Raw genomic sequence first — 27669 nt, 5'->3', positions numbered from 1 at the left:
AGAGCTGGTGCTCTCTTCGCTCAAGGAATAAGTATCGCAATAACGAGAATACACTGACAGCAAGAAAATTACACAGGCACAAACTTTATAAATGTATTTTAGTTTTCTATTTTGTTAATTATTACTATGTAGGTTAAAAATATTGTAAATACTCTATATTTGTGTTTTATTAACATAAAACGTCGGAATTATACTCACTTAATTCTAATTTGACGTTCTTAATTTCATTCTATGATTTATTTATATACAAATTTTCCGTCTGCCAAAAAATGTTAACCCCACTAACTGCTTTTCTATTAAATTAAAACATTTAAGGTCATAAAACGTTTCTCTCAAAGATACAAAAGAAAGAATGAGATTTGAAATTACTTCTCAACGAAGGAGTTCCTTTGAAATTCACTAATGGTTACAATTACACATTTAACAAGATTCAAACTCATTTAATATTTCTTGGTTGAAATTATTTTTCGTGAAGCAAATTAATTTCTTAGTATAATACTTCTTTCAAAATCTGAATAAACTTGAGGAGTAAGTATTTCATAAAAAATAGCCGAGCGGTGTGCCCGCGGCAAAAGCCAAATTACGTCGTTATTTACAAGTAGGTATACCTTCTTACGGGAAGTAGCAATAACGTTTTTAAATTAATAAGAAATACGACAAAGCTTTTGATAAATCCTTTACAATTGTCCTGATTTGTTTAAGGAATAAGTACTTCTACTGATTGGTTACAAAAATTATTATTTAATTTATACGAAGCGTTTTTGAACCGTATTATTTAATAAACATATATTATATTTAACACAGTAGATTATTTATGTGTAAATAACATATGAATCTCATCTATGTTATTAAAAAAAATCGGTTAAAATGCGACAACTTCCATTGTTAGAGGATCCTTAGTTTTATAGAGTTTTATCGCTGATAGCTATGAATTCGTATACATCAGGTTTTGGTCATAAATAAAAATGTCTGCAAATGTTTGCTTTTATAATATTAACTTAATTAATGCTTCTCCCGTAGTACAGCGGTGCTCCTTACATTAACTTAAAATAGGAAGTAGAACTGAAAAAGACACATTTTAACTTTTTACAAGTAGAATAAAAAATATTGTTTAGATCCTAGTCGTAGCAAACTAAGATTTCTCAACACCCAATGGAGTACTCGTCACACGCTCTGTATCGAAACACAGACAGCAGTGGTGTTGACACACCAGACCAATAGGCACCGGTAGAATGCAAAACCGTTATTAAGAGCATCTCAAATCGGTAGTAAAGTAATTCCTAAGGTAAGTAGTATTTAAGAAGAGTTGTGGGTGTTGTGTAGTGTATAACCTTCCTTAACCCAACCAAAATAAGTTCCCATGGCCGGATAAGTTGTTCAATGTAAAGATAAACTAATAGTAACGTAAGTAATAGTAAGTAATTTACTTACGTTGGGATCACGCTCATATGAACATTTGTGCACATCAAACGCCCTTTGACATTTATTTTTGTCTTTTGTATCTGAAAAATAATTTTAATAACTATAAATAATACACTTTGTAGGCTTAAACTTCCAATGTTCGATTGTATTATTAAAATACCCTGGTCAAGCGAACGGTAATATGGTGAAATCCGAAGAAGTACATTCTTTACAACGCGAGATAATTGTTATTTCGGCCGGAAACGATAAATGTATATATTACCTATATCTAGACTATAAATACAATGTAGAACTATACCTACAAATGTGTATTTATCTATGAACAACGGAAAGACTTCATATTGTGTTCCCACTACCCATTGTAATTATAATTGCGTCTTGTCATATTATTTGAAGGCAATTTGCAATTAATGTAATTTCTACTTACCTAAATGCTTGCAGGAAGATATCATTTTAGAGACTCTGTCAGTATATTGTTCAGGTATGAGGCTTATCATCATGTCATAATCGACGTTTTCTTCATCATCAACCTATTTCAATTATATCAGAACAATTGGCCAATTAATTATTCTTGCTCTGAATAACTGCTTAAATGTAATTGCAATTGAAAAAAATACGAAAAATATGTTTTTAAAATTTAGGTATGAAAATGTTTTATTACTTGTAACTGTGTCACATATACTTTGTAAAAATTATATGTTCGTCGTACAAATTACTGTGTTCTTCGACCTTCAACTCTGAAAAACTCGGCTTATCGAAATGTATTTATTATTTCCATGTTCCTTAACTATTCAATATTAACACATCACCCAGACCTATGTCTGGGTGTTGTGTTACACGTACATGTATAGACACATGCTTTTAAAAAAACAACATTCTACATTTACTCTTAAACCCAAAAAACAAAGGATAAAATAAATTAATTTTATAAACAAATTCAACAGTAAACAAAAGAAAAATAACTCACAAGGCTCCCCTCCTCCAATAGGCAAAACATATAGCACTTCAATTTGTTGTCCTCCTTAAATATGCCGTTTTCACAATTTGCTATATCCTCTGGGGGCAAGTAGAATAAAGACTCTTTAATGTAGGTATGTAAACGTGACACAGGTTAATATTTAACACAAAGAAAGCTTATTCACCCTGTATAGCTGTTCTGATATATACAAACTTTGCTACGAGTATTCGTATTAAAATTTGTTTGGCGTTTGCCTATCACCCATTTCAAGCAATGCATGCTATTGGAAAATAAACGCAGATACGTTTGCCACAGTAGTCTCTGACTAGGTTTCATATCTTTAAACATATATAGTGTATAGATCTTGTTATGACAAAAGCAGGTATGAACAATCCTTTTTTTTGTGGATTAGTAGACAAAGAAATAAAAAACTACGAAAATTCATAGTAATAATAAAACGATTTTGCTAATTTTGGTCATGGTCACACCTAGGCTCTGTTGAATTGTTTTATATATTACTACATCCCCGTTTCTAACAGGCTACTTTGGAAATGAGCTAGATTTGTATGAAAACGAATCAGAGCAGATCTTATTTAATTAGCAGAACTATTAAATCAAAGATGACCCTTTCCGTCGCTTCCAGCTTGGGTTTAGAAGGAAAGGAATCCGTTGATGTAGACAGCACCCGTCTGTCAAGTGACGAATGTCTCGTCAAAGTGGCGTAATTTATGGTAGCAAAAACGCAATTTTCCTCTCAGAATTTAATAATTTATTCTGCACAGATAGTCTATAAATTATTAGGTCTGTGGAAAAAGTTAAGCTGGAAATAGAGCGGTGTTTGCTTCAAAAGTAAAAGAACAAAGGTTAGATGAAATAAATAGCTGTTTCGTTTTTCAACTCACCCTCAGCCACCCCGGTCTGACTGACGCATTCGTTGTGAACATGCCCTATTATTTCTTTGATTTCGTCGCTAAGCTCCTGAAAATATACGAGACGCAAATTACATTATAATTTTATTTATTCTTTTAGCTTAACCTTTAGTCAGACATGTGTTTACGGTCGTTACGGACATAAGATATTAAAAGTTCAACCAATTTAAATTTACAACTGCTTATAATATAATGCAAAAGTTCTAGACTAATATAATTTATCTAAATATTTTTTTTGTGAATAATAAAAGGTCGCTCTTTGTGAATGACAAGGCTATGTAACTTTAATATTAAAAACGATTCAAAGAAAATTATTAAGCAGAGATTCCATTGGGACTACCCCAACATATCAAGTTTATATCATATTATTAAATATGAATAAGCCTACATGTTTGTTTCCACAGTTTTTGTACTACTGAAAACTAAGTTTAATACTGCCATAAAAGTCAATAATATTGATATACGTAAGATTGAATAACTCGCCTGACACTGCTGCGTTCGTAACATGTCTTTACAGTAAATAAAATAATATAAAAATCAAATGAAGGTACAAAAAGCTCAATCACTTTTGTAAAAAAATACCATTCGGTAACCGAAATTCAAGCACTTTGTATGTACCTAGACTTTCTTCCCAAAATGCTAATACTCACACCGGATTAGTGGCTTTAGTTAGAAAAAAAATAATACACAGACATTTGTGATTTATTAAACTTAAAAATTCCTGAAACACCCAGAATGAAAAGTAAATATTTTTTTCAAACTAATTACATTAATATCAAATCAAAATTATACCAACATAACATTAAGTAAAATAATTAAGGCAACTCACAACTGGATATTCGAAATACTATTTAAGGGGAGACAGTACAAGAAAAGTCGATTCAAGTCTGAAGAGGAACTAGCATATTGGAAAAGATGGGATGTCGGGTTTTATAATGTCATGAGGGCACGATGTTGAGTGGCTGACAGTGAGTAATAGTATTTCACTGTGCCTTAGCAATTTACTTTAGCTAGTTCTGTTAGTTTATTTACGCAAACTAAGTACGTGGCATATATATTAAAATGTATGTGAAATAGATATGTAAATAGATACTAAGAGTCATAAAACTATTTTTTAAATATCGGTTTTTGTATGTGAAAAAAGACAGTATTACGGTGTCTTCCAAGTTACGTCAATTTGCTTTGATTTAAATATAAATTTTATCGGTTTTTTTTTTAACTTTATACTTAACGGTTTAAATTATTCTTACCGGTTTTTCTTTTGCCCCATATCCAAATGGGATAACTATTAAAAATATCAGTAGCGACGCCGACATGGCGTGCCACTATGGCAAGTTAACAATTAACATAGCCTTATATTCAATCAAAGCCTAGCAATTAGAACTGGCCAGTAATTAAGGCTTCCTATTATTATTGTACATACAACTTAAATTGTCGACTGTCGATTAGAAATCTTGTTACCTATATTATTAATTATAGCTTAACATCCAAGCTAAGACTTTAACGAAAACAAGTGGTTTATCTAATAATTTCAATATATGGTGATTTGGAATGTTGATTAAGGCTGATTCTACTAGTTTACTATAGTTTGGATTTCATATATATCCTGTTAGAATAGGACTGGTAAGCAATGCCACGGTTTATATATATACCGCCGCACATAGACACCCACATTGCCAGAGTGCTCGCAAGCGCGTTGCCGGCCTTTTAAGAATTAGCACGATCTTTTATGGTTGGTATGGAATGTTTACGCCAAGAAAACTATTTATTACTTAACTCATTACATTTTTCATAACAACGTCAGATTTTTCGTACAATAGTTATTAAGTGTTGTATTTTATTTCAAAATATTCCTTACTTTATGTTAAATTAGTGATATAGAATCTGCATTATTAATAATAACTTGATACATATAACGCCCAGTGTTCAGTTAATAAAATGTAATACGAACAAATTAACTTTTAAAAAACAAAATTTTGTGAAGCACTAGACAAATAACGCTTGCGTGTATCAGTAAATATAGATATCAATAGTTTTGTAACGGAACAACTAACAAGGGCAGACAATCTGCTCTGAATTGATGAAGTTGGCACAAAATATTTTCGCGTTGAAAAATATAACAACATTGGCGTGTTTTTATTAAATAGAACAAAGGGTTTATTTTTAGTTTAAATTTTACAAAACATCTATTAAAGTTTTCGATAATCTGTTACACTTTCACAAAGTGCAATCGACATGAAAAATCCATTAAGGTCGTTTCGGACGTAGGCGGCGTCAGTGACCGTACTAAGCGGATTTGTTGCGTCCTCCCTGCTGGCTGCCGGCTGTATCCGCATGCAGTTTGCGCTTACTATGCAGATGCCCAGGATGCATCAATACACACATTATTTGACTCCAACGAAACTCCACAGGCGCTCAAATCAAATACGAAACGCAAGGAAACGAAGCTTAGATGCACATGATTTCTTATATAAAATAATTCAGACATTACCTAAACCTACGTTCAAGACGGGCTTTTCACGGCTTCTAAGTAACGCCACAATTTCCCAACCTACTTTCCAATGTACATATTTTATTCATTTCAATTTCAATTCAATTTTTAACTTTAACAAAAGGGATGGTAGGCCCCCAGGTCTACGATGATCACTTATTGACAATCTACAACTGAGATGAATCGTTTTTTTTTACCATGACGTCGAAATTAACTGCCAGTTTATGTTTCCTAGTGATCTTAGCGGTAATCAGACTTCGTACTGACCTTGCGACTGAACGAAAATTTGACCGTTAAGTCTTCAAACTATGACCGAATAAGCCATTCTAAAAAAATACTTTTTGTTCAACTTTCAAGTATTCAAATAATAGTTTTAAACATATAAAATTCAATATTTTCATTAAAACTAGTTCATAAAGTAAGATTGATAAGATATTATACTATAATATTTAAAAAAAAAAATAGCGCTACAACCTTTTTAGGTCTGGGCCTCGGATTTCTGTATCTGTTTCATTATCATTTGTTAATCTAATAGGCAAGTTGGTGATCAGCCTTCTGTGTCTGACGCACGCCGTCGAATTTTTGGCTCTACGGCAAGCCGGTTTCCTCACGATGTTTTCCTTCACCGTTCGAGCGAGTGTTAAATGAGCACATAGAAAGAAAATCCATTGGTGAACAGCCGGGGATCGAATTTACGAACTCAGAGATGAAAGTCGCACGTTGAAGCCACTAGGCCAACACTACTCATACTATAATATACTATACATAATATAGTAAAAACTTTATAATTTTTATATTTCCAATATTAAAGAGTTTGATTTTGGGTTAATATGAATTTAGAAAGTGTGATTAGAAATTATTAAAAATTTGACGGAGATAAGAAACAGGACAACCATCCCCTTCTACCGACTTCGATGTTGAGTTTATAATTTTCTCAACGATTTAGATTCGTTGAAATTTTGAAACTATGTTCAATAATATTCAATTAATAAGGTAAGAAGATATTATAACAAAAACAACAAAACGTTTAAAATAATATTTTAAACCAACTTTCGCCCGCGTTGATTTAGTGTGTTTTATCAAATTCTCTTGCGACTTAATGTTGAATTAATTCTATATGTTGTATTAAAATATAGCACATTGAATTACACACCTAATAATATCTTACAAAAATAGACGCTGCCCAGTTTTTATTTTACAATAAATATTACAATAGATAATACTTTATTACACGTTTTAAAAATTACAATTTTCTTTATTATGTTCATGAATTGTATTATTCACCTCTGCTGTTTTTTTTCTGTAAATAAACAAAGGTAGGTATATTTAAAATTTATAATCGATATGTAAATAAACAGCCACTTGAAAGTGTTCTAATAATAGTATTTATTTAGGTAGGATGACGCAATCAAGATCATGTCTTCAGGCAATGTTTAATTGGGTATAAACATATATTCTTACATTTCATTGGGGCTTTTCTTACCCAATTCAGCTAGTTTGTCAAGTCAAGCTTAAGCTGTAAAGAAAATATAAATAATTATATTATTTGAATAAATTATTGTATTAACTTAATTTGTACAATTAAAAGGTTACTTTTTATATTGATTTACGAGTTATAAGTTGTAATGTTATATATTTTGCAAAGGGATTAATAATATATTTATTTCGAAAATTAATTTGTGAACAATACTTACCTCATCATATTTATAATTTAAACAATTTATAAAACTAAAATTTGTAAAAACAACAAATATTGATATTATGATAGATACTTAATTGATAGCTCCTATCAATTAATAAAACCAGGAACTTTACGTTTAAAATATATCAAAATAATCGTTTTTATTAGACAATTATATATAATAAAAACACAATAGCCTATTATGATTAATAAATTATTTAAAATAATTTTAATCGAACTATCGATGCAAGTTTGACTGTTTAATTTCAAAACTTACGTAGAAATCACAAACAAAATTATCTTTCTCTCGTTCGGTCTTGCGACTCCTATACGCTCAGTTCAGTTCATAGGAGGTCATGGTACGAAAAAATGCGACTGAAGTTAGGAATCTAAACTCATCAGCAGCTTTACTGGATTGTTTTAAACAAGCTCATGGTAGGCCCCCTGAAAGTTGAACATGAATACGAATTAAGTCTGAATACCAGCTAGCAACATAGAATCGTACTTTACATGTATGTCATCTCTTAATTAAAAAGATGCATTAATTTGCAAGAAAAAAATATGAAGATAGTGAAAAGATGAGTGGAGTGTTGGTAGAGACGGGAGACACGTCATTACCGCAATCAAAGCTCGAAGCCGCAGCGCGCCCCGCGTCCGCTAACGACGAGAGCTCTCGATAAAAATTAAAAACACGTGCAAGCCAGTCTGAGGAAAGTTTTAATGAGACTATACGGTTAGCTCTACCAACAGATAGGTACCTATGCAGAAACTGTTGTGCGCGCTTTGCGATCGCCCTAAATAATTGGTTATCCTCCTGTTATACCCAGGTATTTCGAGAACCTTGCTTATATTTTAGGTGGTTTTTAACGGTGAATAAAAGTATTATGTATATTTAGAAGTTATTAAGCTTTATCATGTACAAATAAAATCAAACAGTGTATATTTAGATTAATGGGTTGAAATATAAAAACCAAGAAGGAACGCACGCCGAAGCAAAGTAGGTCACGTGTACACCATAATTTTGATTGGAAGAAAACTACCTAAGTCAATCCAATTTAACCAAGTCTGACAACACCAATTTCCTGTCGTCTAAATAGCTACCTTTGCTCCAAAAACTGTTTCGAACGCAATAATAAATCTTCACTGAAATCACGCTCTAATTTCGTGAAAGCCCCGTCTCGCTTTGCTAATTAATATGAATAGCATTTGCATCCCGCTTTTTCTCGCAGAGACCATTTCCAACTATTGTTTTGCGAAGATCCTTACAATTTATTCCTATTTTAGTGGACTGCATTTGTTGAAGGAAGCCGGATACTTATTTAGCGTAATAAAACAACTTTTGGTAACATTGGAAATGTTATTTTCAGTCATAAAGTCGAACTATGAATATTACCTTAGTGTATCACAATTTATTTTTGCGTATTTGAGGTAAACGCATTTGATGTCCTGGATTCGTTTTTCGGCCAAAGTAGTTGTGTCGGTGAAACAAGTGATCAATGAATCAAGACAAAAATGTGTTTAGCAACAGATCAAATAGCCAATTAAAAGGTTACGATATTTCAAATTTTAAACAGTTTATTTATTTGGTTAACTCAAAAACTATTTGACCAAAACCAAATTAAAGAATAAATTGGCCATCCACACTGTATGTATATTATAAAGCAAACAAGGTTAGTTGATATTGTAGCTATCTATTTCTGATATTGACCAACTATTCGGAAAGACTTTTGAGAAGAGAGATTGAAACTCTTAAATTACCTTTGTTATGGTGACAATTCTGTTTCGTCATAATTGTTCGGCAGTATAAATTTTTATGAATTTTATAAATGTCGCGTAGCAAAATAAATATTATAATTTCTATTTTATTTTACTAATACATATATTAATTGTAAATATACCGGTTATTTCTTGTAGACTCTACTAGGTAATATAAAAAAAAATATTTTTATATATGGGCATAGTTAGTTTTCTTTGCTTAGGGCGAAATAGCCCTGTCCTCTAACTTTGTGCGGTTATACAAGACCGTTGATGTTTCAGGAGGCTCATAAACGGTATTTTACTCTTAAGGATCTATTTTTTCTGTAGTTATAGCGTTTAAACCCGTAGAAGATCATAATATTTAAGTTTATATTGCAAAAAAAACAATCAAAACGTGCGTTTTTGCATGTCCCACACCTTCACAGCTAAAATTAATATCAATACTGAATATTTTTTGTAAGGTTATAAGTGTCATTCTAATGATTTCATACTATCAATTTAAAACCTTATTAGTAGTCGTAAGCTCAGTTTTATTAAATTCTTAGTCATTTCCCACATTGCGTAATTTACTATTTCATCAGTGGATTGCTTTTTCCTTATTAACTTTGGGTTAGAAACATTATAATCTGGGATCTAATACCGGCCGGCTTAAATACGTAACGTCCTTTACGCAACGTTATGTATTAGTGGATAAAAAAATTGACGTATTAGAACTATAAGGACTACTTCATATTACGTTCTTTATTCGTGTTTATTTTTTATTTTGTTTGCTATTTTCTAATGTAAACCAATTAACTTTTTATTTTCTTTAAGAGGTCTATCTGTAACCTGTTTAAGGCCCAGTGCGATTTTAATTATATTTTTCGTTATTTATCTGCTTAGAATATACATTACCAGAACCTGCAGTTCATTTTAGTCATGTAAGAGTTAATAAGTATATTATAAGAAGTTTAAGACCTTAATGCCTCGTGCGCTTTAAGGGCACTGACCTAAATTAATTAAATTATGAATAAAACTGGCCCGAAGCTCGTAGTTTCATAAGTATATTTGTGTCTAGGTTTAAGTATACAGTTTGTATTTCATCAATAATTAATAAAACATAGTTGGTCATGCAAAAGTGGTTTTATTTTTTTTAATACACCGTTTCTTCTTGCCATTTAGACATGCCTTTACTTGTCCTTTACGTCACATGAGAATTTTTATTACGTAACTGTCCCATTATTTAAAATTAAATTCAATTTGATATCTATTTAGAATATATAAAAACATGCTATGATCAAAATATAACCAGTACACTATAATTTAAATCTATAAATGGATGAAAATATCTAACTTAACTGATTAAAGAAAAAATGAAGACAAGAAAAGACATGAAAGTGACGTAATGGACTAAATGAGGCAAATTGCATTGAAATAAAAAGGATTTAATGTGTTATTTTGTATTATAATGAAAGATTTGTGTTTCTACTATGTAGTAGTAACCACATTTCTTTCACAGCTTTAGACACAGCTATTTGAAAATAGCGACGTAACGAAACCAATGTATGCATACTGTTTTACTTAAACTTGATTATTGTGCTATATCTTGATTTAATTTACTAAAAAACTTAATAGTACATTTAACAATATTTATTTTATCGAATTAACGTAAATTTAATTCAAAATATGAATAAAGATTTTTCGTTAGTTCAGTACGTCACAAAGCAAAAAATCTAACTATGTTCATATAAAATCCCTATTTTGGGGTTTTTTATTCGCATACCAGATTTAAGTTGGATTTCGAAAAGATTTAGTGGGAATGTTTAATGGCTATAAAATTGCATGCCTACTGTTTTCATAGAAAATATAACTATTTGGTTATATTATCTATGAAAAAGTATTTACTTTTATTACGAATCTTACACTTAAAACTATTGATCTAAATTTCAAGATTCTATAATTAACATAAAAGTGGTGACATTAACAATGGATAAAATATGATTTGATTTCATTTATTTAAAATTTCAGTCAGTTATAATTAATACAATATTATGTACTTCTGTTGTTTGAAGTTTTAGGTTTAAAAAACCATAAAATACCCTAAATAATTAAAGAATATCTCACAAAAGAATGATCCTTATATAAATATCACAACCAAACCAAATAAATTTCAATGAAGTAGGAAAATTTATACAATTTATAAATTGTGTTCTAAAATAATGTAAATTTGTATAATAGCCTCATTTAAACAATACACATTTTGTGACCTTTTTCAGAAACAATATTAAATTATTAGCTTTTATAGGAACTTTTTACAAATTACAACATCTCAAATGTAATTTTTATGGCTGGAAAAACTTCAAAATATAAAAATTATTGTAAAAAAAATAATTCAAATAAACATGTACCACACCATCAATAGACTCTATAGCATCACTGGCATTAGAGTACAATCTCTTGATTTGTAATGCCTAACTTTACAGTGACATACACATTTTTTCATGTAGGCAATAATGCCATGACAAATTTAATTAACAGACTATATAAAAACAATATCTTTCCATCTAATTCACTTCAATATATCTATTTCTAATAAGTCGGAAATGTCACAAACAAGGTGGTGGTAGGGGCATAGCAATTAACTTACAAACTTCTAGAAGAAAATTCTTCAATATGGCAGCTTGATTATCCCTCGAACCATTTAATGTAACAGTAGGTATAAAAGTAGGTTTCAGGATATGTGTGTCATCTCCATACTTTTTCAGTAATTCTGAACCATGCGTAGTTCCAGCACAGTTGATTATTGGCTCTGGTTCAATATTCAGTTGTTTGGCACACTAAAAATGGTTGAAAATATGCAATAAATCAAAAGCCTCTTTTTACAACCATTATAAATATGTATTTTTTTTTTTGGAATATCAAAGACCTAGAAACAGGCCTGGATTGAGTTTGAGTCTAAGTGCAGTAACTCAGTTTTTACATGTATTGATAAAATGTCCCTTACATGCATTTTAAATAAATAATTTCCTAAATATTTCTGTAGGAGTTTACAAATCCAATTGAATTTACACTCCACTATTGAAACAGCAAAGTTATTAATGAATAATTGGTATGCATCTTATCAAAACAAAGATGATGATTACATAAGACCAATATATTAATTCTTATATATTCTTTATCTTTTACAATCCAATTTGAAGATTATAATACTTCTATATATACCTTATGTAGAGCACCATCAGCATCATAGTTATCTTCTATCATGCACACTGTTATCTTAACAGCTAATACTATATTGTTTAATATATCAATACTGCATGCATGTATTTTATTTGCATAGCATTCTTCTTCTTGATGTTGACACTTAAAATAGTACTGTCCATTTTTTTCAGTTGTCTATAGAAAAAAAAAATTTTTAAAAACAATATTTTTAAATGAATATCAACTTCTAAGAAGTTACATTTGTAACAATATAACTGAAAACTATTCATAAATTTTAACAAAGTCTGAATCTTTTTCCAACATTTACTAGTTTCAATAAAACTTTCTTTCAATTAGGGCTTTTCATTGAATATACAGTGTAGTTCAATACAATACTTACAGTTGCTTTACCATATGGTACTAATGTGACATCAAGAAAATCAGAAAGTTTCTCTGTCACTGGTCCTAAATGTCTCACAAAAAAATGCTTTGAATCAGGACACAATGTTTCATAATACACTCTTACTTTAACTTTATCTTGTTTATGTGTATTATAAGAATCATCTTCTAACTGTACAATATTACTCTGAAAATAAAATAGCATTATTAAAACCACAAATTCAAAATGATAGTGAATCATACAGATGACAAAACTTACCGCTGAAGTAGTGGTAGATTTTTTCAACATAAAATGTGAATAATTAGCATAAATCTGCCACATAATTAATACAACAAGAATAAGAACAATTATTCTATAACGACTACATAAGTAAAATCCCATTGTCTATAAATATACTTTGATGTGTTCTTGATTATTACAATTAATTTAAAATAAGTCTAAGGTTAATACTCCATGTAATTTTTATGCATCCATTGGTTTTAATAAGTACTAACTTATGCACATATACTAAATCGTCGTACTAATTAGTAATTACTTCTCCTTTTATAGGTCTAAAGTGTAATTTAATTTAGCTGTTAGCACTAACACATCATAGGTTTACAAGATATAAAAAATAATGTGTCAAAGTCAGCAGCCAAATTTTAAGTGCTTTGACACTTAACACGTGACATTGAATTGTTAATTAAATTTTTAATATTAACAAATTAGGCAACTGGCCTATTATTTATTATGGTCATTGATTCTATAAATTTTATTAAATTTTGGCACAGAAATGACAACTTTAGTCGACTATGTTTTCTAAAATAGAAATAAAAAAAATCGCATACATATTCGCTTAATAAAAACACATTCAATATATGGTATTTTTTTATTCAGTTAATTGCAAGGCATTAAATTTCTCTACCATATAAAATCCTGCTTTAACTTGTCTGCCTCCAAAAAAACGTCCATTCAAATCAACCACTGCTTTTATAGCACTCTCAATACGTTTAAACTCAACGAATATCCTCACAGCTTCATCTTGAGGTGAATTAGGCATTTCAAAGATAACAACTTTAATGACTTCTCCATATTTTGTGTTACATTCATCTTTAACTTCTGGTTCAAGCTCTTCATCGACGTCACCTGGCCCAACCATATTCTGTAACATATTGTGATTTATGAAACTATGCTTTTCATTCATAACATACTATAATATATTATTAGTGTCATGAAATTTACTAGAATATATAACAAAATATCCGAAAATTATCAATAAATCTTACTCTTAATAAAACAACTTTGCTAGGTGATTTCATTATTTCTGTAATAGATGGCTCTTGCTTTGCTAGTTGAGTTGAATTTGGTGAATCTGAAATAGTTAGAACAGAATATTTTGTAGAAGCCCTTAGTCAAACCTAACACCTCAAAAATAATATTATCACATAACTCATAGCTCGCATAGCTCAGGACCAAGCAAAACTAGGACATTATTCAACCTGGTAACCAGAAACACACAGATAACCAGGATCACATTGAAAATTGAAGAGAGTCTAAGATATGTATAAAGTCGTTCCTAAATGTCATTCCGTTCCTATCTTTGCAAGTCATTCCTACTTGGGACATGGAGCAGACACATTCCTGTATCTTTTTCTTATTTAAATTATTACGTACCAGGTCCTGGTAACACAGGTAGAGCAAAACTAGGTGGTACTATTGCAGTGTCTTTTTCGTGAATTATTCTTCCACCACGTTTTGATGTTTTTTCAACTTGTAGTGCCACTGACATACCTTGTTCCTTTTTACCAAGACCTTGTCCTTCCTGTCAATGTATTGTATTTAAAAAGAAAGGGAATATAAATTACAAATAAATGAAGAAATCTAATTTAAAAATAAAACTTTATGCAATAATTATATATACAGTAATAGTAGTAATAGTTATACCTACAGCATTTTTAATTAAAGTAGTGATACAACAAACAATTATGATAATTATTTACATACTTTACAGAACACATAAGAATTACAAAATTATTAAATATAATTTATTTTAAATTATATTAAAAAATGCTTAGAATAATAAACAATAATAATTAGTTTTAAGTAAATAAAAATAAATTGTTTGAAATCTTAAATGTTCTTAGTTCTAGTTTTGATTACCTTATAAATACATATGCAAACCTACTTTAAATCCATATTTGGCCATAATTTTAGCAGCTACCGAACTGGCTCCATAACCACCAAGAGAGAAGCTAGGAGCAACAGGTGCATTTGATAGCAGTGGAGTTGATGGAGTTTCCACTGTAAGTGAGGGAGGTGGGGCAATAGCCGCTCCTGCTGCTCTCTTTGATATCTCTTCAGCTTCCTCTTCTTCAGGTTGCTGGATAACAAACAATATGTTTAAGAATGGTCTCTGCATTGTTTTTGTTAAAGCAACAAAATAACAACGAAACCTTAAATGTATTGTAATAATATAATGGCAAAGCAACATTTTAGTTATACAAGGATTTAATATTTGTAAATGTGGACTCACTTCAAATATCATATATAATATTTAACATTTCTTATACAACTTTAAATAAAGTTAACTTTATTTATCTTTAACTGTTAATGCCTTCAATTATTTCTTTTGTACAGTAGAATCAATCATACAAAAATGTATAGTAAAACAGTCACTGAACTTTTATCAACATTTTTATACCTAAAAATTGTTAAATATAACTACCATAGGTATCATAGTTTTCTCTGGAATAGCATCATCATCACCAAATCGTGATTTACGTTTCCTTTCTGATCTGTCCCTATCCCCACCATCAAGTTGTAGTCTCTTAGCTTGCATTTCTGAAATATATTAAACATTTACTTCTAACTTAAGGATAATGATTATAGCTTTATTTGACTTTTCAACAATAGAATTTATTTTAATTTTATATTTTGAAAAATATAATCTATTAAATTCTTTTTAGTAAATAAAAAAGTATATATTTTTCAGTTTCACCCCATAATTTTGGTGTAGCATACTGTAAATATAACTTATGGCCTTTCTTAACAAATGTAATATCCATCATAAAAATACATTTATGTTGATGTTATTTGATTATTGACATGTTTAACTAAACAAATAAGCATCAGGTTTTATAATATTTTATAGGTAAAATAAATACATACATAGCTACATAGTTAATAACATTTTCTATATTTAGTAGTAAGAATATTTTTATAATTTAAATTACCTTTTGCAACCTTTTCATAGTCATTAGGCCACATAGGATCATATTCATTTGCAACATTCCAGTCAAAATCTCGAACATTCATAGAAGCATTGAAAGTATTGGATTGTGAATTAGGACTATTTGAATTTGTTTCATCTTCATCCTTTTGTTTACTCTTTAAATCTATAACAGGTGTTAGGACCTAAAAATATAAGAAAATTACATAAATCACACTACAGTGATATTAATATCATATCACCATTATATTTGCAAAATATATTTTATACTGTATATTTTTGAATTTGTAGAATTTTTATACATCATGGTTATTGAAAATAATTTCAAAACCTGGTTAGACCGCCGTAATGCTTCTCTTTTCGGTTGAGTTACTGCAGCTTTCTTCAATTGTAACTGTGACTGCAATAACTTAATTCCTGACGACCATCCTGCAACTTTTTCAGTAGTTCGAGCTTTTATAGTGTCAAGATCGTCGTATAAAGACATCCCTATAACTGCACAAACATTTAAAAAATTTAATATCTTTATACCAAGAATTTGTGTTTGGAAATATTTTTACTTCAAAATATTTAATATAACATTCCAGTCTTAAATTTTTTTAGACTAATATTGCGCAGACTAGGAGTCAAACCACGAAGAGACATAAGCTTAAGTGACATTTCCACAAAAAATCAATTGGCGTTCGTCACCATCACCATATTATAACGCACTTAAAGTATTTCTGTCTAGAGCTACTATTGTGTTCTTAAATATTTATTTTGATTGCATTATTTATAATGGTATATTTCCCTATTATAACATTAAACATATATAGTACAGAAGTAACATAAAATCAAAATATAACGCAAATCGAAAAATATCAGAAAACTGAAAAGTTTGTATGTTCACTAATCAATTTTATTTTATTTCTTAGTATGTTTTATTTCAGATTCTGACCTTTTAATAGTATAAAAGACGTTAAATAAATGTAAAAACTTTTCTGTTTACAAACATTGAAACTTGTGGGCGATTTCATAATGCCATAGAACATATTAACATATCGCGTAACTTTGTCTACTATACATTTAAATTATTACTGTTTGAAGCTGCATGTCATAAAGCAAACTATGTTCAGTAATTTTGTAACAAAATTTAAAAGATATTAAAAATGGGTCACTTACCCAGTAAGGATACACGGCGCATCAGTTTTGATAATACATTTGCTATGAGCACAGCACTAGCTATTCCGAAGCAAGCTGATGATGAAGTTTTAACCATTGATACCCTTGAAACGGTACTTACTAATATTATTACATTTCATTGTAGATAAAGATTCTATGTTGAAAAATGGGTCAAGTGCAGAAAGGTTTTTACCGTATAATATGACGTAAAATTTTTAGCTTAGCATGATTTGTCATTGAAAGCAAATGAACTCATGGTGTAGCTTTCTGGAGAACAGAAACCCCTAAATAACAATTTGGATCTTTATTAAAAATATCTGTTGCTATTGAGTTAACATTGCATATTTTTTTAGAATAGCGAATTAAAATTATTTATTTAAGAAGCACTTGGTTTTAGGCTAATCGTCTTTGTAGCTGAGTGGTTAAAAATCTGCCCCTATTTTAAATTTATTATTACAGTTGATCGGCATTGCAAGTTCCAAATTTTAACCAATAATTAAATACCTTGTTCTATTTTTGTATGTATTGTTTAGAATCTACACAATTTAGACGCAATGTAGTACATAATTCTGTATTCTGTATTTATTGGTGATAAATTCTGTTCTTAGGACAAATCCAACGAATTTTATTACAAAGAGAATTCGAGACCCATCGAAGTATATGATAACGAACATGACTATTGGGTGCAACGAATTGAGTATCTTAAAAATGAACATCAACTAATAAATAAAATTGTGGAGTCGGAATATGAAAAAACTGTCGAGAATACAAAAAATCTATTTGATCCGCCGAAAATAACTATTGAAAAAATACAAAAAATTAGACCGTGCTATGATTGGCGCTCTAAGGTAAGCTTTCAATGGAAATTAAAATATGTATTTAAAAAGATCAAGGAAAAAGGAACTATTTGTTGCTTGTAGTATTTTTTACAGAGTGGTATAAAAATAGTTCCCATTTTGAAGATCAGTGTTTTAATATTATTTAAATAAAGTAATTTAATTAAAATGTGTTTTAATTTGAATCTGCAATCTTCAAGTATGTCTGCCTGTCTTTTAATGTATATATATATATACATCTACACAAGAATATAGGTCAAATATTTAGTACGTTTGTGTTTATCTACTAAATCAATGTTGACGTACATTTTTCTCTATCGTTTAACTTTCAGATGCTAAAATGCTATGAAGATAACCCTCATCAACCTTTACTGTGTGCAGCAACTGTACAAGCGTTTACGAATTGTGTTACATCGTGCCAAATGGAGGAACAATAATTTATCCAGGCATCCCTTATTTTTAAAAAAATATAAAGTTATATTTTACATTGAATAGTAAAAACAATAAAAACTACAGCTTTATTGTAGTGATCTTAAAATCCCTGAATTTTAGTGTTAATTTAATATAAAAGTAATAAAATCACAAACATTTTGTTTTTTTAATATAACTGGGGGCAAATGGGCAGGAGGCTCGCTCGAATATGACGAAAGCCGTAATGATAATCGCTAATCAGCTGGTGGCCCTGTAGATACCTCAGGAGCTGGCAATTAATAATGGATTCCATTATTTTAGAGAACAAGGAGGTTATACCAATTAGGTGATAGCTGTACGGATCAGAGAGATCGGATGTATTGAAGCGGTCTTCCAGCATTTTGGAAAAGTGCCGAGCGAGTACAAGTACCGGAAAAGGCACGATAAAGCAGTTTTTTTTATATTTTAATTCCTCTGAATTATACCTTACATATATGCCGTTTTACGGGTCACGACAATTAGGGTGAAGACTAAGACTCCCGCGTGTTAAATGCCATTCATTCCTTCGATTCGTCCATTTTTAACGTACGGGAGTCAAACTTAGTTTTGTGAAATTTTTTGAAGCGCCCAAGACAATTTTGCCATAGCGAGTCATAGTTGCCACGAAATACTTTTGCCTTAGAAAAATTCGCTCCATTAAGTATTGTATTATAATATAAGAATCTCACATTGACGGTAAAATATAATGAATATTTTCTCTTAAATGAGATCAGCCATATATCTCTGGTTATTTTCTGGTATGAGACAATAATTTGAGGACAATTGTCAAACATTAAGTTCCACGGTGAAGATTTTAAAATTTAAATTTTTGAAATGGTTAACTCATAACTGTGAAATGTGAAGGTATACTATACTTTAAAAAGTGATTATTTTGATTTTTACCGTGTGTAGTAGTATTTTTTGATGATATAGAATCTGTTTAAATACATGTTTAGTAAATAATAAACATACAACAAGGAATTTTAGGGTGATTCTTAGTTTTCTCTTTAAATTTAGCTGCTTTATTATTAGAAAATTACATTGTTCTGAAGAAAACTATGTAAATGTAATACCAAATACATTTGCTTATAAAGTACAATATCTACAAAGACTATAATGACTGCCAATGAAATCGAAGAGCCGAATGGATCCTGCCATACGATTTTGGAAAAAATTAACGAAAACAATGCAGAGCCTACTAATAAGGTTAGTCCAACATAGGAGTTTGGTGAATTGGTGACTTCCTCAATTAACAAAAGTAATGTTATTTGTTACAGCTTCCAGAGATAACCGATTTCACTATAATAAAACCGATAAGCCGTGGGGCTTTTGGAAAAGTATTTCTTGCACAGAAAAAATATAATCCAGAACAGTTGTATGCTATAAAAGTTATGAAAAAGTCAGAAATGATCAATAAAAATATGGTAACCCAGGTGGTTACGGAAAGAAATGCTCTTGCCTTATCTAGAAGTCCATTTTGTGTTCACTTGTTTTATTCATTACAGTCTGCTTCATCAGTTTATTTGGTAAGAATGAAATTGTTTGACTTGTTTGTGTTATATAAAGTTAAAATCCTCAAATGTAACTGAAAAATATATATACATATTTATTCAAGTGTATTACAAATCAGTATTTTTATTTGAGATTATATGGAGCTTCTTAATTATAATTGTTCATGTTTCATATAAACATTTAAATGGTTATTCTAATGTTATATTTCTTTATCTAAAGATAATGTAAGTAATTATTTTACTAAATTATTACAGGTCATGGAATATATGGTTGGTGGAGATCTGAAGTCTTTATTAAATGTTTATGGTTTCCTAGAAGAGTCAATGGCAATATTTTATGTCGCAGAGGTAACTTTAGCCTTGGATTATTTGCATAAGCATAATATTGTTCACAGAGACCTTAAACCAGATAATATGTTAATTGCTAAAAGTGGACATGTTAAGTTAACTGATTTTGGATTATCGAAGATTGAAATACATCGAGGTAAATATATTTTTTTTAATATCAATAAACAATTATACTGGGCCTAGTAAAAATCTATTGCGCTTTCTAAGTAATTTTTTTGGACACAGATGTCTCATATCTTAATAATTAAATTAACTTTATTTGGTTCTCAAGATTTTAATATCTGAGTAAAAAAGAGAATGATTTTAAAAATATATTGTTACTATTACCATATTTGTTATTGTAAAAACATAATCAATATTTATTTACTATTTTCAGATTTAGAAATATCTGACTTTGTAAATCGAACACCAAGTCTGAATTTACGTACTCCTGGTCAACTATTGTCTCTGACATCACATCTTTCGTTTGGTTCTGGAGGGGACAGTTCCAAAGATTCCTTATCTACAGAAACTTGTGAGAACCTTCTTCATGCACTTAAAGAATCTAGTATGATATATATCTATGTTTAGTTCAACAATATACAATCATAAAAGTCATACATTACATACATAAAGATGTACTATACATTATATTTATAATATTAATTCAAATGATTTGATTCTATTAAATTTTAAATAGGGCATATAATGAATTGTGATATGATAATAAGCCCAAACTTAGCAAAATATTTACATTGATAGATAAAAATTAATTTATATTGTAGAGTAAAAAAACTTGATTGTATAAAGTTGAGTGATAATATGCAGGTTCATTAAAGTTAAGTACCCTTGCATTATTAGATGTTTGTATTTCAGCCAAAAAGAAGAGTATATTTTATGATGATGTAAGCACAGTAGACAGCCCATCTATAGACCACTCTCAACTTTCTGGAATTCATCCATTTATGAGTGCCGAGAGTATCAACTTGGAACACATTACTGTATGTATAATTTTTAAATTACGAACATTTCAACGATTCTATAATAAAGGTATTGTAAACTTAGTGTTGAAATAATATTTTTGTCAGGAGTCGCGAACCTTCTTAATCTATATAAGTTTCATACAGATATTACTTACTTACGCCTTAACAATCCTAAATTACCTTTTTGTTATCTTTACAAAACTGTTACCTCACCTCAAACATCATAATAGTTTGCTAGTAATTGTATTACTTTCGAATATGAAAAAATTAAATGAGGCTTTGCAAATAATATATCACATAATTGCGGTGCCGGTCCTATTTAATTTAATTTTAATTTCGACACTGCCTCTACATAAGAACTGTGTGAATCTAAATATAGCAGTGTACCTGTTTAAGATAAAATATATTTTACCTCTTCCCTATCGCCTTGAAGTGTCGCCTCTATCATAATAAAGTTTTAATATTTTTTTCAGTCAAAAGACTCCGGCTCGGAATCACTAAGTTCATACCATACATGTGAAAGTTCTAAAAACAGTTCAAATAAAAGTAATAAGTCAACAGACATCAGCAGTGCTAATGGTTCTTCTTTGGAGTCAGCGCTCACTGATTCACAACATGACCAGTCAACTTCACCTCTATGCAGGGGTCACACTTTGAAAAGGATTCCTAGGTATGTTAAAAATCTAAATCAATAATCTTTTGTATTATTATAAAATTATTATCTTGTATTTCGTACTTTTGCACTTCCTCATAATTATTTTTTAATTATTTTTGGCTATTATTAGGGTTGCCTAGATCGCTTAGCTACGATTACCCGGCTGTAGACATTATTTTGTAAATCGTTTTTATACTGTGCATTTATATATAAAAATAACAGCTTTACACCATACTTTATAAGAGATTTATTTAAGAAGACACTTTTTAAACGGATTGAAGCTATGTATTATTATTATAAATTTAAAATTATGTAAATAATTATAAGTTTATAATAATAATACATAGCTTCAATCCGTTTAAAAAGTGTTTTCTTAATGTGTAAAAGCTATGTTAACAAAAGACAAGAGATCTATTTATCAGTATTTTTATTATTTGTTCAATCTCAGACTTGTATTGTAAACCTTCATAAAACTTATTTTATAAAATTTATGGTACATTATTTCAACGAGTTCATTACCCAGTGAAACTATTTGTGGTTTAGAGCACATAAGGAGATATACTTTAATAAAATAGGTGTAAGAATGTGTATGTGTACCTTAAAATTGAATAAATCATGGGGCTAGTTTCCGGGCTAAAAAAAGAAAGCGGATTTTGGATTGTGATGGTGACACACCAACTGGAGTGACCAGCCTTTTGGAGTCAAAAGAAAACCACAGTGGGCTGACTCAGGAGATCATGGCGCTGGAACTGGACGTCACACAGAACACGCCGAAAAGGATATCGATACACCCCACACCGGAACGCAGGAAGAATCCTATTAAGGGCGTTTTAAAGAAGAGGTATTGTTATAATACAATTTATTATCTGATAGAGTAAAAACAGGCTTTGCATGGACATGGATAAGTCTTGCTCGAACGGTCAAGGTAAACGTGAGAAAAACGGTGTTATTTAATATAATCTATGTCGTAGATTGTAAATTATCCCACCTGAAATTAAATTAAGATAACATTCCACGTCAGTGTCTTACATTTAATATAAACATGGCTACTGCTATTTTGTACAAATTTATAGAAGAAATACGTGTTACTAACAATTTTTTTGAATGGAAAACTTGTTTAGCGAACCGTGGGCGTATATGGAACTTAACGCATGCATTTCAGCAAGGTATTGTTCTAACCGAATGTCTAACATTCGATTGAGACCGAACCGTCTAAAACTGACATGGTTTTAACCTAAACATACTTTTTTCATCAATAGATGGGTTTCGCAAAATGATAGTCACCATTTCAACGTGGGAGTGATATTCTCGACTCCAGTCTCAAACAGTAAGAACAAGGAGAAAAAAGAAAAGGCTACGAGATTTAATTTACCAACCGAAGAACCAACTTCGGAAACTAAGGACCAGTCCTTGGCATTTGGAAAACATATTTCCACCAGCTTAGAAATATTTCCAACTAGGAGGTTAAGTAAGGTAATTATTATGCAGCTTCAAATTTGAGCCCGGAAGTCATAATTTCGTACTTCACAATCAATACTGCTCCAGTAGAGGTGGTGGAACAGAGTTGGTTTAGTGGCATCAGAGTGGTCACAGTGTCGATCCCTGGCTGAATCAATGGATTTTCTACCTATGGGCGCTTATAACACTTGCTCGTACGGTGAAAGAAAACATTGAAAGTTAATTGACATGCCATAGCCAAACAAGTCTACGTACGGCGAGTGTCGAGCACGGACATTATCATTATCTTTGACAAAAAATAAATAATCATAAAACAGATATAACAATTTTAGGCTTATACCTTTATGATGGTAGTGCTACTGGTTTTTTTTAAAAAGACTTTAAAAAAAACCTCGAGACATCAAAAGAATACGACCATCTTTTTAATGATTAATTTCTAAGTATAATTTGTTATAAATTCTTAAAACATAAATACGACCTGTAATCTTTGAAACTAACAGTCGCTCGTAAGATGAACGTAAACATCGAACCTATCTATGAAATAAGAATGATCAAAGAGACGGATGTAATCCGAGGCCAAGACCCATATAGGGTTGTTAAGCCACGAGATTATTTTTGTTATTTAATCTTTGATACTATGTAGGCTAAATACAATTAAAAGAGCTTGCTAATAATTTATTATAATGACGTACTGATTTTTGAAGGGCGAAGGCAGCAAATCACCCACAGACCTGTGTAAAACGCCCATAGCCGCCCAAACGCCTTACAGGACACCAAAAAGCGTGAGACGCGGGAATCAAGTTTCCGATCAGAGAATATTGGGCACGCCGGACTATCTCGCACCCGAATTATTACTCAGGTACCTGGGCTTAGCTTAGCTTAGTATTAGTATAAGTTAATAACGGTAAGTATAATTTTTCATTCTAAAGTTTCTTCTTCCACTCCACTCACTTTCCACTCTGTTGTTAAGATTTCATATACAAACGTTCTTTTTTATTTATGTCTATTAGGTTTACGTTCATTCGTTTGTCATATTTGTAACAAATTTAGTTTTTTCACTTTGCAAATTCAATATTATTCCTGCAAGTGATTAATAGCGTTTCGTATACATAATTTAATATGTAAATAGAATTGATTTTGTGAATAAAATAAATATACTTAGGCAAGGACATGGGCCACAAGTGGATTGGTGGGCATTAGGAGTATGCTTGTACGAGTTCATGACGGGGATTCCGCCCTTCAATGATGAGACACCACAAGCCGTCTTCAACAATATTTTATCCAAAAGTAAGTTATAAATATTAAAAAAACATGTGAACCACGGAAATGTTTTATTTTTATGTAAATAGTTTTTTATATTTAAAAAAATATATATAATCAACCTGCACATAGTTCAAAAATACTTCAATGATTTTATTAGAATTTAATTTATTAATTTTTTTATGAGATTATTAAATTAAAGGTTAGGTAATTTTTTATTTATGGATTTATTAAAAAAAAATCAATGGCGCTACAACCTTTTTAGGTCTGGGCCTCAGATTTCTGTATCTGTTTCATGATCATTTGTTAATCTAATAGGCAAGTGGATCAGCCTTCTGTGCCTGTCGCACGCCGTCGACTTTTTTTGGGTCTAAAGGCAAGTCGGTTTCCTCACGATGTTTTCCTTCACCGTTGGAGCTAATGTTAAATGAGCACATAGAAAGAAAAGACATTGGTGCACAGCCGGGGATTGACCTTACGACCTCAGGGATGAAAGTCGCACATATATGCCACTTTTTTTTTGTTTTTTTATGAAGGAGGTAAAAATGCACAACTGCAGGCCCGCGAGCGCATGCAGTCGCTATCGCGGGGACTGTGGGGATGGTTAACTCTTATCCCTCTGCTAATCAGAGGGGAGAAACCCGACCCACTAAAATTTCCTCCTGAGCCCTCCATATCGCCTGCTATGCCGGACACATTCATTCTAAATGAATGACGTCTGGCACCGCATTGAGTCCCTAATAATAATTTCCATCGGTCGGCCTAGAACGTATTGCTATATTCTAAACCTACACAGTCTCCTTTCTAAAGTTCAATGCCCACTGCATACTATAGAAATTCGACCGTGCCCTCCATGTACGGTTTAAGCACTCGCCCGGTACCGTACAAGCCTACCAAAGGCCGAGAACAAATTTAAAACTTGCACTCGAACCGGGAATCGAACCCAGTACCCCTCACCACAGCAGTCACATACAAAGACCGCTAGGCTATGAGGCCGTTACATATAAGCCACTAGGCCAACACAGCTCATTATGGATTTATTAGATGTTAAAATAATTAACACAAACAATCTTAAAAGTATTTTTTCAGAAAATATTAAAAAAAAAACTTATGAATAAAAGTTATTATAACAATATTTAAAGTTTTCAACGCTTCTGCGAATTACCGTGAAGCGCGTGGAATACAACTGAAATCTTCTATACTAATCATACATGCGAATTCAAAATATTTTCTCCGCTCACAGACATAGAATGGCCTGAAGATGATGAGGCATTATCTAGTGAAGCAGTGAGTGCAATCGAGGCCCTGCTCACAATGGATCCGAAGGAACGTCCTGCCGCTGCAGAGGTCAAGAGGATGTCGTTATTCAAAGACTTGGACTGGGATAACCAGCTTAATGTGGAACCGCCTTTCGTACCTACGCCAGATGATATCCACGACACTGGATACTTTCAAGGTATTTTGACGTTGCTGGACTTCCTATCTTAAAATTTGGCTTAGTATAATTATCCTGCCATTTAGAATGTTACATCTATTGGTCGCTAAAGCCTGTATTTTTATTTCGACCTATCCCTCGCCCTTGAAGGTTTAAAGATCATCGCTAATCTAACCTTGAATCGTTGGTCTTATATGACGGAAGTATTAAAAAAATAACGATGTAGCATTCAATATGGGACGTGACTTGCTGTGCCTATTTTATTTATCGTTTACCACATTTAACATGCATAAAAGTTTGCCATATATCTATATTATGATTCTAAAGAAGTCTTTATTGTAACTGCATTTATGAAACTACAAACACTACGTTAGAAAATATAACAAATTTTATAAATAATGTATTGCCTTTTTAATAGTTCGACGTTTTTAAGACAGACGTCTAGCTCCATTTGTTTATTTACGTATAAAACTTGATCAAATAAAAGGATAAACGTAAAAGGGTCATTTAATGATGGAAGGATTAGTTAATTATGTATTTGTGTATAGCCTAACATATATATAATAAAAATCTGTTGATTAAGAAAGTGTTTTTAAAGGTTTTAATTCTCTGACGATTGAGACTAAAAAGGTTTCAAGAAACTGGTTTGAAGGCATGAATAATGTCTCTGTTGTTATTTTTTCTGACATACTTATGGTAATGTAATTTTAAACTTGTTGGAATAAAAATGCTCTATTGACCAATCTGAACCTCAACATGATATATTACGTAAATACAACTTCTATACATTCAAAATATCTACCATCCGTCAGGCGATATGCTTTTAGTGTATGCACTTTAGTAAGTATTTTTTAATATATCATCGAAGCAAGATTTTTATTTTAAGAAGACGTTTATTGTACATAATAAAGATTATTTATTTTATGTAGGTTTCATGGGTTTGAATGTCGTAAAGTTAGAATCAATCTTGCCATTTTAACTCTGAACTATTTAATTAGACATATATGCAGTACCTTTATGACATACAATTTTGAACTATAGTAGTATCTACTATATATACTAGAGATGTCTAGTAATGACGGAAAGCTTCATATCTTTTAACACGCGGCAAATGTATAAATAATACTTTTTTATTCGAAATTAATTATTATTGAGAGCCTTAAACAAGCTTACAGCCTTTTCTGTGGTTCTTGACAATACGCCCGTTTGTTTATTTGAATTTTTTCTTATATATTTGTGCAATAATTGTTTTTTTATTTTCCTTTCAGCTCGCAACATTCTTCAACAACTGCAAGTTTCCAACTTTGACATATGATTTTTCTTATTAAGTTTGTAAATACTGTAGCCCAATACGTCGTGTTTCATAATCAAGTATTAAAAGTGTTCTTAGGACTAATTTATGTGATACTAATGCGTTATAATAGTAATTCTAAGCTAACTATGTATGGAATTTAAAATAAAACATTTTTTAATATATGAATTATTTTATTTATATAGACATAAGTTTATATCAATTTATTAAGAAAGACAAATATATTCACCTTTCTTAAAATAATTGATAGTTAA

General features: G+C 30.7%; 5 protein-coding genes across 7 annotated transcripts; 2 read left to right on the top strand and 3 right to left on the bottom strand.

Annotated features, from left to right (window-relative positions):
* Nucleotides 1–962: 962 nt before the first annotated feature.
* On the bottom strand, nucleotides 963–4625 carry LOC123716292 (general odorant-binding protein 83a-like). Its single transcript, XM_045671955.1, has 6 exons — nucleotides 4560–4625; nucleotides 3283–3358; nucleotides 2390–2478; nucleotides 1850–1952; nucleotides 1432–1502; nucleotides 963–1062 (listed from the first exon to the last, which is right to left on the bottom strand). The coding sequence occupies exons 1-6, from the start codon at nucleotides 4623–4625 to the stop codon at nucleotides 1045–1047; spliced, it is 423 nt and encodes a 140-aa protein (XP_045527911.1). The 3' UTR covers nucleotides 963–1044.
* Nucleotides 4626–11395: 6770 nt separating this feature from the next.
* LOC123716150 (gamma-interferon-inducible lysosomal thiol reductase-like) lies at nucleotides 11396–13426 on the bottom strand. Its single transcript, XM_045671732.1, has 4 exons — nucleotides 13078–13426; nucleotides 12820–13005; nucleotides 12441–12614; nucleotides 11396–12055 (listed from the first exon to the last, which is right to left on the bottom strand). The coding sequence occupies exons 1-4, from the start codon at nucleotides 13198–13200 to the stop codon at nucleotides 11825–11827; spliced, it is 714 nt and encodes a 237-aa protein (XP_045527688.1). The 5' UTR covers nucleotides 13201–13426; the 3' UTR covers nucleotides 11396–11824.
* Nucleotides 13427–13673: 247 nt separating this feature from the next.
* On the bottom strand, nucleotides 13674–16671 carry LOC123716213 (splicing factor 45). Its single transcript, XM_045671843.1, has 7 exons — nucleotides 16359–16671; nucleotides 16032–16212; nucleotides 15524–15639; nucleotides 14984–15178; nucleotides 14473–14620; nucleotides 14085–14170; nucleotides 13674–13960 (listed from the first exon to the last, which is right to left on the bottom strand). Exons 1-7 carry the CDS (start codon nucleotides 16512–16514, stop codon nucleotides 13688–13690), a joined length of 1155 nt encoding a protein of 384 aa, XP_045527799.1. The 5' UTR covers nucleotides 16515–16671; the 3' UTR covers nucleotides 13674–13687.
* A 68-nt stretch (nucleotides 16672–16739) lies between these two features.
* LOC123716215 lies at nucleotides 16740–18601 on the top strand. Its single transcript, XM_045671844.1, has 4 exons — nucleotides 16740–16807; nucleotides 16957–17301; nucleotides 17797–18036; nucleotides 18357–18601. The coding sequence occupies exons 2-4, from the start codon at nucleotides 17176–17178 to the stop codon at nucleotides 18459–18461; spliced, it is 471 nt and encodes a 156-aa protein (XP_045527800.1). The 5' UTR covers nucleotides 16740–16807; nucleotides 16957–17175; the 3' UTR covers nucleotides 18462–18601.
* A 553-nt stretch (nucleotides 18602–19154) lies between these two features.
* LOC123716212 (serine/threonine-protein kinase greatwall) lies at nucleotides 19155–27579 on the top strand. Of its 3 annotated transcripts, none has more exons than XM_045671841.1 (12): nucleotides 19155–19680; nucleotides 19752–20000; nucleotides 20241–20469; nucleotides 20710–20880; nucleotides 21189–21313; nucleotides 21769–21965; nucleotides 22594–22791; nucleotides 23210–23423; nucleotides 24113–24267; nucleotides 24571–24695; nucleotides 25912–26124; nucleotides 27372–27579. In XM_045671841.1, exons 1-12 carry the CDS (start codon nucleotides 19591–19593, stop codon nucleotides 27416–27418), a joined length of 2013 nt encoding a protein of 670 aa, XP_045527797.1. In that variant the 5' UTR covers nucleotides 19155–19590; the 3' UTR covers nucleotides 27419–27579. The 3 variants fall into 3 exon arrangements, with proteins under 3 accessions (XP_045527797.1, XP_045527796.1, XP_045527798.1); XM_045671840.1 differs by having other exon boundaries at nucleotides 19156–19680; nucleotides 22576–22791; XM_045671842.1 differs by having other exon boundaries at nucleotides 19158–19680; nucleotides 20710–20847; nucleotides 22576–22791.
* Nucleotides 27580–27669: the final 90 nt, after the last annotated feature.

Source organism: Pieris brassicae, chromosome 11 (genome assembly GCF_905147105.1).
Source record: "Pieris brassicae chromosome 11, ilPieBrab1.1, whole genome shotgun sequence".
NCBI lineage: Eukaryota > Metazoa > Arthropoda > Insecta > Lepidoptera > Pieridae > Pieris > Pieris brassicae.
Note: the sequence above shows the minus strand (reverse complement) of the source record. Positions and strands in the feature narration are given on the sequence as shown.

What these genes read in the sequence shown, in the direction of transcription:
- LOC123716292 (XM_045671955.1), bottom strand. Translation starts at nt 4,625, where the DNA reads ATGTCGGCGTCGCTACTGATATTTTTAATAGTTATCCCATTTGGATAT. An exon ending in ATGGGGCAAAAGAAAAACCG is followed by an intron (nt 3,359 to 4,559) that starts GTAAGAATAATT and finishes GTATATTTTCAG; the next exon opens with GAGCTTAGCGACGAAATCAA. An exon ending in ATCTTCCTGCAAGCATTTAG is followed by an intron (nt 1,503 to 1,849) that starts GTAAGTAGAAAT and finishes ATTATTTTTCAG; the next exon opens with ATACAAAAGACAAAAATAAA.
- LOC123716150 (XM_045671732.1), bottom strand. Translation starts at nt 13,200, where the DNA reads ATGGGATTTTACTTATGTAGTCGTTATAGAATAATTGTTCTTATTCTT. An exon ending in AATCTACCACTACTTCAGCG is followed by an intron (nt 13,006 to 13,077) that starts GTAAGTTTTGTC and finishes TTTTATTTTCAG; the next exon opens with AGTAATATTGTACAGTTAGA. An exon ending in CTGATGGTGCTCTACATAAG is followed by an intron (nt 12,056 to 12,440) that starts GTATATATAGAA and finishes AACCATTTTTAG; the next exon opens with TGTGCCAAACAACTGAATAT.
- LOC123716213 (XM_045671843.1), bottom strand. Translation starts at nt 16,514, where the DNA reads ATGTCTTTATACGACGATCTTGACACTATAAAAGCTCGAACTACTGAA. An exon ending in CATTACGGCGGTCTAACCAG is followed by an intron (nt 16,213 to 16,358) that starts GTTTTGAAATTA and finishes TTATATTTTTAG; the next exon opens with GTCCTAACACCTGTTATAGA. An exon ending in ACCTGTGTTACCAGGACCTG is followed by an intron (nt 14,171 to 14,472) that starts GTACGTAATAAT and finishes TAACTATTTCAG; the next exon opens with ATTCACCAAATTCAACTCAA.
- LOC123716215 (XM_045671844.1), top strand. Translation starts at nt 17,176, where the DNA reads ATGGGTCACTTACCCAGTAAGGATACACGGCGCATCAGTTTTGATAAT. An exon ending in CCATTGATACCCTTGAAACG is followed by an intron (nt 17,302 to 17,796) that starts GTACTTACTAAT and finishes TTCTGTTCTTAG; the next exon opens with GACAAATCCAACGAATTTTA. An exon ending in GCTATGATTGGCGCTCTAAG is followed by an intron (nt 18,037 to 18,356) that starts GTAAGCTTTCAA and finishes TTTAACTTTCAG; the next exon opens with ATGCTAAAATGCTATGAAGA.
- LOC123716212 (XM_045671840.1), top strand. Translation starts at nt 19,591, where the DNA reads ATGACTGCCAATGAAATCGAAGAGCCGAATGGATCCTGCCATACGATT. An exon ending in TCATGCACTTAAAGAATCTA is followed by an intron (nt 20,881 to 21,188) that starts GTATGATATATA and finishes TTTGTATTTCAG; the next exon opens with CCAAAAAGAAGAGTATATTT. An exon ending in CGACACTGGATACTTTCAAG is followed by an intron (nt 26,125 to 27,371) that starts GTATTTTGACGT and finishes TTTTCCTTTCAG; the next exon opens with CTCGCAACATTCTTCAACAA.